The sequence below is a fragment of the Hypanus sabinus genome, chromosome 25 (genome assembly GCF_030144855.1).
Source record: "Hypanus sabinus isolate sHypSab1 chromosome 25, sHypSab1.hap1, whole genome shotgun sequence".
Classification (NCBI taxonomy): domain Eukaryota; kingdom Metazoa; phylum Chordata; class Chondrichthyes; order Myliobatiformes; family Dasyatidae; genus Hypanus; species Hypanus sabinus.
This window is the reverse complement of record NC_082730.1, coordinates 24065813-24079625: the sequence shown is the minus strand read 5'-3', so window position 1 is coordinate 24079625 and position 13813 is coordinate 24065813. Positions and strand designations below refer to the sequence as shown.

Genomic DNA, 13813 nt, shown 5'->3' with positions numbered 1-13813 from the left:
AAGGAACTTAGCAAGAACAAGAACCTTCAAATCAGAATATGCCTTAATCATGAGTCAATGTAGGTCAGAAAGCATAGAAATGATATTAAAATCATTTTACAAGTAGTACATGGGCAGAGAATTTGATAACCTCAAATTTACAAAGATAGAACAGAAAGGTTAACCAAACATGCCTTGAAATAAAGGTAACAAAACATTGGCATTTTCAGCAGTTTGCCAAACGAAGGGAACATGGTGAGGTCAGAGGTGGTCGTGCAGCAGAATTGCTGCTGCCACCATAATTGGAAAGCCAATGCTATAAAGTAGCTCCCCCTTTCCTCAAAAGAAAACTCACTTTAATCAGGAATCAATTATTTGCATACATTACCAACTTTGGTGACAGAAATGCTACACTTAACTACTTTTTTGCTGACTTACTCCCCCCCCATAAAAATGTTTTAGACTCCATACAATATTAAACTTCTATTTTTAAAATGCATTCTAAAAAGCTACTATAAAGGAAATTTACAACTACTGGAACACAAACTAATCTGTGGATTTTTATATACAAGATAAGAAAACAATGCACAGTCAGCTATTGTTGATACATCAGATAGCTGTCATAATTTCAGGGAATTCAAACTGCTATGTGATCCAAGAAACATTTGCATCAAATGCAGATTATCAGATGCAAAGTACCAACATTTACATTACACATCATGATACAGTTTGTTAATACTAAACATTGCTCAGACATTTCTGAAACCATCAAATCAAAGAGTTTGTGGTATTATAAATTCATTTTTTTCTTTCAGAAACTTCCTGTTTGGTAAATTACTCACTTAATGAATGACAGTGCTTGTTGCTTTCAGTTATTAGACAAGTACTGTCCAAAGGGATCTTAGGACCATATATATCATTAAGCATGTCGATCCACATCAAGAGTAGTTCAGTATGAAGTGACCTCTTATTTAAAAAAAGTAACCAATACTGTTTCAATGCAAAAAGTAAAACACAGTCCTCTCAGAATCTGTTCAGTCACCTCCAATAAATTTATGTCAGGAGTATTAGCATATCACTTCCCAACGCCAGTGACTGGGGTTAATTTTCCGCCACATATTCTCCCTGTAACCAGGTGCGTTTCCTCCGGGTGCTCCAGTTTCTTCTCACATTCTAAAAACATATAGGTTGGTAGGTTAATTGTTCACATGGATGACACAGGCTTGTTAGGCAGGAAGGGCCTGTAACCATGCTGTATCTAAATAGATATGGAAGTTGCAATTCTTTGTGATTGTTTTGAAATGCATAAATGCAAGTAAAATTCAGTCACAAGCCTTATGTTTATCACTCACAGATTGCTGCAAAAGATTCCCAACGGGGCGTTTGCTAGGCCATTAGAATAAGCAGTAAAGATCCGACAAAGTTTTAGTGCAGAACTTATCTGAGCACATTAATGTGGCTTCCTACTCTAAAGGTCAACATATATCCAACTGAGATTTTATAAAAATCTGACACTTGTGGTTATAGCTCTACATTTTAAAAACTAATTTCAAATTCTCGCTCAGTTTTGGTGTAAAGCAATATTACTCTTACCAGAACTGGCACCCAGCATTTAGAAATGTAACTAATTACATATTTAGATGATCTTTGGTTATACTAAACCTTGTGCACAATACTATGTTAGTAAGTTTGATTATTTTGCTCTTTTGAGCGTTTTCCATGAAAAGTTAGATATGATTGATCAAAAACCCAATTTCAGTAATTCTTGGCACTTCTGCTTATCATAAACATGATCCCAACAAATGACTACATAATTCCATATTTCCTTACAAAACAAAAGGTGGCTATTCCACCCCCCCACCCCCCAAAGTCTATGCTGGTCTCTGAGCAATTGCATTTCCCCAGTGATTTCCCTGCAACCAAACATTATATTTGCACAAGAGAGCTCCACACTTCCAATGCACTTTTCGAATGTAGAAATACTTCCTAATACTTAAAGACGTACAAATAACTGAATTGTTAGCACTGTATAATTTTAGTTCCATTTAATACTTTGACTCAGATCATTTAACTAACCAAATTCCAGTAACACAATATCAGCTTATGCAACCTTTTCTCATAAAAAATTAAGCTTGTGCGGATTAATTTAGGGAAAAAGCAAACAACAGTTAATGTTTGTTAAACGTTGAAACCATATGCATCCCAATGGTCAGCTGAAACCAAACTGATTCTGAAGAAAAATGATATTGAATTGCTGAATAGGGCAACCTTAGGATAGCTAGCAAGGCTGGTTCTTTATAATATCGACATTTTATATACAAAGATGAATGATAACGTACCTTGTCTGAGAAGAATATTGCTAAATGAAACATTTTGTACTTGCACAATGCCTTTTATTGTTTAAAAACTGACACTTTACAGAAACATGACTAGAAAATTTTGATAGACACATAAGATAAAAGGAATCACTGAGTTTGCTTAGTGTGGTTGGCCTTAAAATGCCTTAAGGTGGAGATGACATATCTATGGGTGGAATCCCAGAGACAAGGGAATAGGCATTTGAAAACATGGCCATTTGTAATGAAGTGCAGGAAGTAGGAGATGTATGAATGACTGAAACTAAAGGAATGAAATATTCTAACTTGCTGTATGGTGAAAACACATTCTAAGGAAGGGCGGGCAAGACTAATGAATTTAAAAAATATCAAAATTTTCATTCTACTACTTTGGTAACTCAAGTAGCGATACAGTCCAAAAAAAAAGGTTGATGGGTACAGATGAAAGGATTTGCATTATGCTTTTAGGTGTCACTGTACTGGACAGCAGTGCATTTGAATGGGCACTATGCACATCTAAGCTTTGGTTCTGATGAAATAATGTACTGCAAACTGATCGTTGAGCAATTTTTTCCAAAAAGAGCATTCCGCTCACCAATATTCTTGCTTGTGCAACAGATAGAGCACCATCAATGACAGGATGCCACCAAGGGTGATCACTTTCTTGATAAAAGCTGAACCTAACATATTTACCATCACTGTACTTCACGGACAACATCTTGTTGCAAAAAAACCCAAGCAATCAGCTGATTAGAAATAAATTGCAAATGGTCATCAGTAAATTCACTGCTTGCACGCTGAATTTGAGTTGACAGAAGGACAATTACACAGATGCAAGGGACTTGCTGCTATATAAAAGCACTATACAAACTCCCAATTGTTGCATACACTAGCAGCATATAAAATGATACCAAATTTCTTGGATTGATTTTACTACCATATTCTCAAGTGTTACTCTCTGACGATGGTGTCTGAAAAGAGGATGCTGTCAAAGTTGCATGCCATCTTGGGCAATGACTCCCGTCCACTCCATAATGTACTGGTTAGGCGCAGGAGTACATTCAGCCAGAGCCTCATTCCACCGAGAAGTAACACTGAGCGTCATAGGAAGTCATTCCTACCTGTGGCCATCAAACTTTACAACTCCTCCCTGGGAGTGTCAGACACCCTGTGCCAATAGGCTGGTCCTGGACTTACTTCCACTTGGCATGATTAACTTATTATTTAATTATTTATGGTTTTATATTGCTATATTTCTTCACTATTCTTGGTTGGTGCGGCTGTAACGAAACCCAATTCTCTTGGGATCAATAAAGTATGTCTGTCTGTTACCTGCATATCAAACTAATTAACTATTCTTCCCTTGGAATTAGCCAGATCTATTTTAAACAAATCATATTTTTACTGAATCATTCTGCGCAAAAATATCATCAAATGCTACTTAATAATCCCTTTATAAAACAGAATGCCATTTTTGAATTCTCATCAACTAAGAGACTAAATAGTGCAAAAGGCTGATAACTCCCTTTTAGCTTTATGAACTAAAAAAGAATTCTGTCTTGCTAACTATAAAGGCTTGATTAACATGATGGACGCAGCTCCCATTTACAAGCAATGCTGCTTCTAAATATTTGTACTGAATAGGCCAATGAAATCTATAGTGTATAAAATATCACCAATGACAGCACGTACCAGATAGGAAAAAGCACCACTTCTGTGAAATAAATTGCATTAGAACAATTAAGGCAATGAAGACGCTTTAATGCTACAGTCAGATTATACTTTCATTTCTGTCATTGAGTAATATTTTGACTAAGAAATAAAGGTCACATTTGAGTATTAGTGATAAGCTGACCACTGGCATCAGGAATACGAAGACAGGTCAGTCAAACTTGGGTATTTCAACTTAAAACTCAGGTCAAAGTTGAAAGTTAATAATTAACTTTCTACTTTGATAATAATCAAAAGATGTATACTGTAAACAAAGAAACCCAATAGAACCCATTAAAAAAAGACCAAACACCCAGCGTGCAGAGACAAAAAACGAGTCACAAATACAAAGCCAGGCATCACTGTAGCAGATTCAGGATCCCATTTATCACAGGCCACAGCCTCAGTTCAGCACAGAAAAGAGTAAACCTCGTTGAACAGCGAGCTGAACTGGTCCAAACCTTGTCTCGGACCCCAATACCCTGATCTTTTTAATCTGGCCTATCGCTTAAATCGTCCAAGACCAAAATCGTTACTTGCTTCTGACCGGGCCCAGCCACTGCGATACACTCTCGGGTTGATTTGGCCCATACCCAACCTTTCCAATTCAGCCCGACGCTCGAATCGATCAAAATTTGGGTTTTTCCTCGCCTTTGGATTCAGGCTCTGCTTTGCCAGCAACAGCCATACATCGGCTCATTCCCCACGCTCCAGCCCAGACCCACTGCCTCCACTCGGTCCATACACCCCACACCCCAACCATCCTGCACCTTCGAGACTTCAGTTCGCGCTGCAAAAATGACAGGTTTTACAGGCGGTTCAAAATCTCAACTCTGACATGGAAGTTACAGTCTACTGTTTGCAGTGATCGTTTACCAGAAAAAGTGTGATTGATATGTATTCGGCTGTTTTCTTTGCTGCCACCAGTGCCTTCTTTAACAGGATGACCAAGTTCAAACTTAGGACAGAATTAAAATAATAGGGCATTATGCTAACTTTTATAACACTGTGGTTAGACTACACTTAAGGTTGTATGTGTCTGTCATATTACCTACTAGCACAGTACAACTATTAAGAATCTAGGGCTCCTTTTTCCAAGGGTCACAATCTAGGCAAATACAGGGAATATATTTACAATCATGCCGTTGGCCAACGCTACGGTTTTTAAAGATAGCAACATAATAACTTGTATAGAAAGTGGAATTTGTAATTCAGCTGAATATGCTCTGATGCATTAAATAAGCTAGATCAGAGGTTCCCAATCTTTTTTAAGCCATGGACACCTACCATTAATTGATGGGTCCATGGATCCCAGAGCTAGATATAAATGTAAACAAGAAAATAAGAAGAACACTGATGGTGTGCGTTGAATCAGGCAGTGGAAGCACTAGTGAAGAGCACAAAACTACTGGGCTAAGTACTGTTTCTCTATTTTAAATTCGATTTAAACAGTATAAAACGACAAGAGCAGAATATTGCATCATATTAAAATCTTTGAAATTAATTGTGTTGGCTTAATGTCTGTTGGATCCTGCTCAAGATTACATCAGGGCTGATCCTCTAGCTTATTTACTTTCTCTGCAACCCTTGGCCATAGCCCCCCCATAAAGTTAAAATAAACCTGGAAATGAATCAAAAGGGACCAAATATGGAACGTTTATGAAGTTTTAGGAATGCTCAGTTCTTTTTCTCTCATGGTGCTCCAGATAATTAATACATTTTAACTTGCATTACAAAAGGAATTATTTGGTCAATGTAATGCAGTTAGTGGGAGTGCAATGTGTGATCCTGAAAGGGACAGGAAGGCAAAATGTGAATATCAAGACATTTTTGGAATGATGGAGGTGAAAATTAGTGAAACGGTTTAACCAAGATATGGTTTGAAAACATCAGGATGTTATAAAGAGGATGTCAGAAAGCTACACCATGCATATGGTCAGCACACACAAAATGCTGGAGGGACTCAGCAGGCCAGGCAGCATCTATGGAAAAATGTACAGTTAATGTTTCGGGCCGAAACCCTTTGGCAGGACTGGAGGAAAAAAAATCTGAGGAGTAGATTTGAAAGGTGGGGGAGGGGAGAGAGAAACACCAGGCAATAGGTGAAACTTGGAGGGGGGAGGGATAAACAGCTAGGGGAAGAGACAGAAGGCCATGGAAGAAAGGAAAAAAAGAGGAGGGGGAGAAAGGAGCACCAGAGGGAGGCGATGGCTGGGCAAGGAGATAACACAAGAGGGACAAAGGGATGGGAAATAATGAAGGGGGGAGGCATTACTGTAAGCTTGAGAAATCGATGTTCATGCCATCAGGTTGGAGGCTACCCAAATGAAATACAAGGTGTTGTTCCTTAATTTCCTTAATCTAAGTGTGGCATATGGTCATCCTTTTCAGCAATTGTCTTCTAATCTTAATAATATCAATGAAATATGACATTACTTAGCACACACACGTTGCTCAACATTACTTAACTTTGTTTCGACCTCAAAAAGAAATTCAATAGAGGTGCCACTACATTCCTTACTATCCCCCACTATAAATGAGATAATGACTTTATAAATGCAATACAAGATGCCTATACATCAAAGAAATTCTTAACTCTTTATTTACAAACAAAATTCAGATTGTACATGAAAAATTAAGTTGCAGGACACTTCTGTGACTATCAAAAATCAAACAATTTTAGATATAAAACAAAATCAACATTATACAAATATCAACTTTTCACCAGATTTTTAGACGTGGATTTTAAAAATCATTTGTAGTTTATGTTTCCTCCCAGCTGATTTTGTGTTGCAAGGTCGAGCCACACACAAGACTTGTTTAAACCATCCTGCCTTTAGAAATCAGGAACAGTGTTCTACTTTCAAGGAGACTTAAAAACCTTGCTTATTGTCAGAGGCATCTGTAGCATCAGCACAAGCATCTCCCTCTTGTATAGTTACCTCTTCCAGAATTATTTCCTTCAATTGAATGCAATTCCTCGTTCTTAAATTTAGCTGCTTGAAAACAATATTCCATCATTGTTTTCAGTGATGGTCTTAACAATTTAGGCCCCATAAGTACTACAGTAAACTTCAATGTTTCTGCCTAAAGCTCAATTCTATTAATGATCATTAGCTCAATACAATCAATGATCCATCAACCAGGTCACCTCACTCACATGCCAACGTCAAACATCCTTAAACAAACACTAATTTAGGTTCATACATAGTGGAGATTGCCACTATGAAAAAAAGATTCAGGGTTTGCTCAAAACTTCCTTCAAATAGTGCAACATCTCCATCAACTCCCAGGAACCCGTGACTGAAAGTGAAGTGGTATTTGGGATAGTATTGAGAAACAAGATTATTTGTTAGGAACACAAAAGCTCTATATAAGTGGCAGAGGAGAATCACCTCTCAAACTACTCATCCTTCTTTTGCAACAGTACCTCCTGCCCATCTGTCAGCAGACTCATTCCACCTCATTCTCAATCCCATGGGATTGCCTGCTGAGGCGATGGTAATATGATAGATTATGGTGCATATATGGCCCGATATGATTTACTACCTTACAACAGGGACTATACCTTCAAAAGTATTTCATCGGGTTATGAAACAATTGATTGAAAGCATTTTTTTAAAAAAATGCCTGAGTAACTCCAATGACAATCTGTGGCATATAGATTAAAGTTGTCCCATCTTTATACCACATCAAGTTAACCAATCATAGATCAGAAGTTTTACAAACGGCCTTGGCAATTTCTGGTTAGTGAAAAAGAACAAGTTAAAAAAAAAACACCCACAAATTTTGCAGCTTCACCTCCAATTAAAAAAAGATCCTTTATCAACACACAAGACATTCAACATACCCCTCCAAAAATATAAATTTCTTCCACAGATTTAATTGAATGAAAACTGGTCAGCCTGCAAGTACCTCTGCCTGCTGAATATCCTTCAGAGAATCAGCAAGCATCATTCGACATTATTAGCACCATCAAGAAACTAAGAAACTAATAGTATTCACACCCACTTCAACCAGAAATACCAAAACTAACTGCCATGCTTCAGCTAATTCATGAAAAGAAACTCAGGCTATTATGGCTCAGCAGCATCAGCAATAAAGTGGTTAATAAACAGAACGAGCACATTGAACTAGTCAACGTACTAATGTACAGTTTTCTTTCAGTTTATGCTCAGAGCCTAAACTCTTAATTTCTCGATCAGAAATGATCCCCTTGCTTAACTTGTTGCTAGAAATAATACACTGAAATCAGAAAGCCATCAACACACCATGAAACCAACAGAGAATTCTGAATTTTATCCAAAGGAAAGTGAAATGTGCAACTTGCTACCAACAGGAGTATTTAAATTGTTTAAAAGGAGACTAGATGAGTATATAGGAGAGAAGGGAACAAGTGGGTTACAGATAAACAGCTTGTATACCTGTTTGCACTGAATAGCCAGCTTTTGTTCTACAGCTGCTACACAATGGAATCATACACAAGCTTTTGATAACTCCAGGACAACACTACTAACTTAAAGGTAAATAACTTTTCATCTTCTTCCCTTAATATGCAAATTGGTTGCAACAATTGTTTACACAGAATCTTTGAACTTTAATAATACATACAATATGAAATACTTCATATGATATGACTTCATATGACATGATATGACTTCATATGATATGATATGACCAACTATATAGGAAAAAATGATTTCATACAGAATGAGGTAAATACAGAAAATGAAATTTCAAACCACTTCAATTAGAAAACTCTGCTGTTAGATATGAAACGAAGTATCCAGAAATAATCAAGTCAGCCATTTTCACACAATTTCCAAGTACAGAAAGGCAATTTGACACCTACTGCTAAAACTTACATATCAAAAACAAATCTGTTCATCATACAAGACAGAAGAGACAGCCATTTGGCATTGTTTAAACGGATTCCCTTCTTGATCTTATTCCATAGCTCTACAGTTTTCATTTTTGTCAAGATACCTTTTGCCCACTGAAAGTTACCACTGAGACTGCTTCGACTATTATCACAATCAACGTGTTTCAAATCTTCACCATCAGAAACAACTTATCATCATCTTGTGAACAGGAAAGTCACTGTCAAGATGGAGAGAGGGTAGAAGAGATTTCCAAGGATGCTACCTGGACTCGAGGGTCTGCGTTAGGGGGAGTTGTTAGCAACAATGGATCTTTATTCCTTGGAATGCAGAGAATGAGGGGTGAGCTCAGAAGCGTGTAAAATCATGAGATGGTATGGATAAGCCTTTTCCCTTGGGTTTGGGGGAGTGGTCCAAAACCAGAGGGCACAAATACAGGATAAGAGGGAAAGATATTCAAGAATCACCTGAGAGGTAACTTTCTTACTCAGACAGCAGTGAGCACCTGAAATAAGCTGCCAAAGAGAGGAATGAGATAGGTACAATTGCAACTTTTAAAAGGTATTTGAATAGATGCATGGAAAGCAGGGGTTCGAAAGGTAATGTATGGGCTGATTGCTGACAACTGGGACTGCAGGGAGGACTTAAAAGTTGGGCTGAAGGACTTGATTCCATGGTGTATTAGTCCAAGATTTTAACAGTAAAAATATCATGATGTGTTCAGAGACCCAGTACTGATGAGTTCATCGTAAACTTGGAAGTACTGAAATGCAATGTAACCATTGCCAGCTGGAGAATAATGTAATACAAAAACAGAAAATGCTGGAAATACTAATTAGGCCAGGCTAATGATGGGAACAGAAACAGAAGGGTCTGAAATTTTAACTAATTTCTATCCTGTTGATGCTACTGTGAATTTTCTGATTTACTCTCCCAATATCTGCTTTTTCTCTTTGCTTTTCAGGATAAATTATTTATTGTAGAATCTACAGCTAGACAATAAAAAAAGAATTTTCAGACAATTGTGCCAACAGCAGTTTAGACAGATTTCGTAAGAATGCACTTTCTTCTTACAGGATTTAAGGCTTCAGTGTTTTAATAACTTTGCGAGTCCCATTCCTTGGTGTTTCTCCACAAACTACCGAAAAAGTGGTTTGCTAAGTAGATTGCGTCAAGTGTAATATAAATGGAACTAACTATTCGAAGTGCAGATGTATAATCATTTTGGGATGCCACTTGTTTTGAAGCGCTTGCAAAATACAAATATAATCTCAGGACTCACTAGATCCCTAGTGCGCGGGTTTGTACTTTGCTGCAATACAAAATGTTGGATATAACGAGCGCTTCTGTCGCACTACTTTACTTCTTTGAGCAAAAACAAAACGGACGCCAGTTACTATCACATTTCCCCCAGTACCCCCGAGAAAACAACCATGCAAGCTCTCACACCCATGCCCGTACTCACAGTTGCGTGACCCACGCTGGAAGGTGCTGAGGAATCTCAGTCGCCCGCCGCCTGCTGCAGTCCACCAAGCCATCGGCGCAAGAGCATTGCGAGGGGCACGCTGAAGTCCGCACCAGGAGCAGAGAGACGCAGAGCAGCCGTAAGGCGATCCGGAGGCCAGGCCAAGGCCCAGGCGCCATCTTAAATCCCATGGTCGAAGGCGACAAAACAATTCCCCCCACCCCTCCCCTCAACCCCACACAATACAACAGACAGAAGGTGGAAGCCTCCGGGACGCAGCGTTACGCTGACAAGCGGCTCTGCCAGTCGGCGCCCTCGAATCTCGATCAGCGCAGCTGGGACACTCGCAACCGCACGGTTCCCCACCTACACAAAGCGCCCATTCTCAGCACCCGCCACTGACCTGACCCCCTCCCACTTCCAACTGCGGTCCCGCCTTCAGCCCGCCGCCATTCGACCGTCCCGGGAAGCATCCGGGATTATTACTGGTCTCCTTCAACGTCAATCAAATGCTGCCGCCGGACTGTGCTGGAGAACCTTCCACTTAATACCCCGTCCCTGGCGCTTCCTTATTTTCGATTGGCGGACAATTATGTCAATCACATATGGGCCACATTCTCTTAAAGGTGAAGGACGCGCTTGACTATCAGAATCAGGTTTAATATTACCAGCATATGTCGTGAAATTTTGTTAACTTAGCAGCAGTATAATACAGTACTTGATAATATAGAGAAAATAACTAAATAAGTCAATTACAGTAAGTATATATGTATATTAAATACTTAAATTTAAAATAGTTGCAAAAACAAATTATATATTAAAAAGTGAGGTGTTGTTTATGGGTTTAATGTCCATTTAGGACTCTAATGACAGAGGGGAAGAAGATGTTCCTGAATACATGAGTGTTGCCATCGGGCTTCTGTATATCCTCCCTGACGGTAACAATGAGAAGGAATGTCCTGGGTGGTGGGGGTCCTTAATAATGGACGCCACCTTTTTGAGGCACCGCTCCTTGAAGATGGCTTGGATACTATGGAGACTAGTACCCATGATGGAATTGACTAATTTTACAACTTTCCGTAGCTTCTTTCGATCCTGTGCAGTAGCAACCCCCCCCCCCCCCATAAAAAAACAGTGATATAGCCTGTCAGAATACTCTCCACAGTGTATCAATAGAAGTTTTCTGGTGTTTTCGGTGACAAACCAAATCTCCTCAAACTCCTAAAAAATATAGCCTCTGTCTTGCCTTCTTTATAGCTGCATCGATATGTTGGGACCAGGTTAGATCATCAGAGATCTTGACACCCAGGAATTTGAAATTGCTCACTCTCTCCACTTCTGATCCCTCTATTAGAGTTGGTTCATGTTCCCTCGTCTTCCCTTCCTGAAGTCCACAATCAGCTCTTTGGTTTCACTGACATTGAATGCAAAGTTTTTGCTGTGACACCACTCTAGTAGCTGGTATATCTCACTTCTCTATGCCCTTTCATCACCATCTGAGATTCTGCCAACAGTGTTGGTATCATCAACAAATTTGTAGATGGCATTTGAGCTAAATTTAGCCACACAGTCATGGGTATGGAGAAAGGAGAGTGGTGGGCTAAGCACACATCCCTGAGCTTTGACTTATCCATAACACTGGGCATTGACTGCAAATGGATTATTTCCCACTTACCCCAAGTAAAGATGTTTGATTTTAAAAATTGTAATTCAAATTCCTTTATAAACAGATTATTGTCACAGGTAACAAGATACAGTGAAAAGATTTTGGTTTGCGTGCCAACCAGACACATCATGCTGGTAAAGTGCCTTAAAAGGTATATTATCTCAATATTTACAAACTCACTTCCTTTCTCAATTTTCTACCCTTTCCACAAGTTTACATGCTAAAGAGCAACAACATGGAGATGAGTTTCCATGTACAGCTAAATGTAAGAAGGATGTTCTATAGTCTTTCACAACTGGTGGAGTCAAAAGCATTGATGAGATTGATTATCATGGCTCGTGCTGTTCCTGGCACTTCTCTTGTCACCTGGTGAGCAAGACCAAAGGTCAAATTGCCCCAATACTTTCCTCAATCTTCCATGCCAAAATGTTCCACCTCACTTCCATCAAACTTCCTGTGGCAGTGGATCTAATTTTTACAACTAATGAGCAACTAACTATTCAATCTATGCCAATTACACAGTAGTTAAACAGGATGCAGACAATGCTTTCATTTGTACACACCTGGCAGCCAAGCTCCAAGGATTTATCAATTTGTTTACTGAAGAATATAGGAAGGTCTCACACTCAGCATCTGCAGATTAATGTCTTCCACCAACCTGGTCCTGTTGCAACATATTGGCCTTCGTGACAGTATGACCCTAGAAAATGTGGACCATCTCCCATACCTTGGGAGCGGCTGTAAAGAGTAGATATCAATGATGGAATTTGTCATTGTGTTTAATACGTCATCACAGTGTTTGATTGTCTGAAGAAAACAGTACTTGAGAATTGAGACTTCGGACTTGCCACCAAAATCATGACCTACTGCATGCTTTTGAGACCTGGACTACCTATTGAAAGCATCCCAAACCACTGGAAAAAAAACATTACCATCATTAACTGCAGAAAATGTTCCCACTTGACTAGCAGTGTAAGTGAGCCAGTATCAGTGTCCTCTATCAAGCTAACAACCACATCATCGAGGCCCCAGTTACTCTCAGTCAGTTACGTAAGGAAGGTCAAGTTGTTTGACACCACTCCTGAACCAGATAGTCTTTTCTGTGCTCTTTCGTGGATAGTGAACATTTTGACTTCTCTACATCAGAATGCCAATGACCCTCCTTTGAATGAACACAATGACAGATTCCTCAGCATTTTGGCAAAAAGAATTCCAAACATACACTACCTTCTGAATCAAAACATTTCTCCTCATGTCTGTCATAAATATCCCATCTTAAATGGTATCCCCCTCCCCCACACCACAGATCCTACATTCCTTGGCCAAAGGAAGTATTTTCCCAGCATCTAATCTGCAAGGTCTTTAAGTTTCAAGAAGATCTGATTCTACTAAACTAAAGAAAGCAGTCCATATTTGATCAGTAGCTCCTCCGAGGCACTCTACCGTCCATGGAACCTGTATAGAGAATAAATGCTGCACTTTCTCCTTTTTTTTGTAATTTTTTTAATTGAAGTTCATCATCAAACAAACACATAAGATGTGTTTCAGACATTGTACCTATATATCATATAATTATAGATATCACAAATCTCCACTAAGTATTTATCTGAGGTACACACTTATAGAAAAGAGTGGAGAGAAAAAAACAAGCAAAAGGGAAGAACTATGTACAAGTAGGGAGTGATCTTTTGTTTTTACAACAGATTCATTGATTTGTGAGAATAAAGTCATGCCTATGAGGCATTATTTAGTTAAACCATTTTTCCCAGTATGAATC

General features: G+C 38.8%; 1 protein-coding gene across 1 annotated transcript in view; it reads right to left on the bottom strand.

The window, feature by feature from the left end:
* Positions 1 to 10780, bottom strand: part of lrig2 (leucine-rich repeats and immunoglobulin-like domains 2) — a 76602-nt gene extending 65822 nt beyond the window's left edge. Inside the window, exon 1 of the mRNA XM_059950325.1 lies at positions 10371 to 10780. Within this exon, the coding sequence (XP_059806308.1) occupies positions 10371 to 10561 (191 nt within the window). The 5' untranslated portion in view covers positions 10562 to 10780. The remainder of the gene's footprint in view (positions 1 to 10370) is intronic.
* Between the last annotated feature and the right edge of the window lie 3033 nt (positions 10781 to 13813).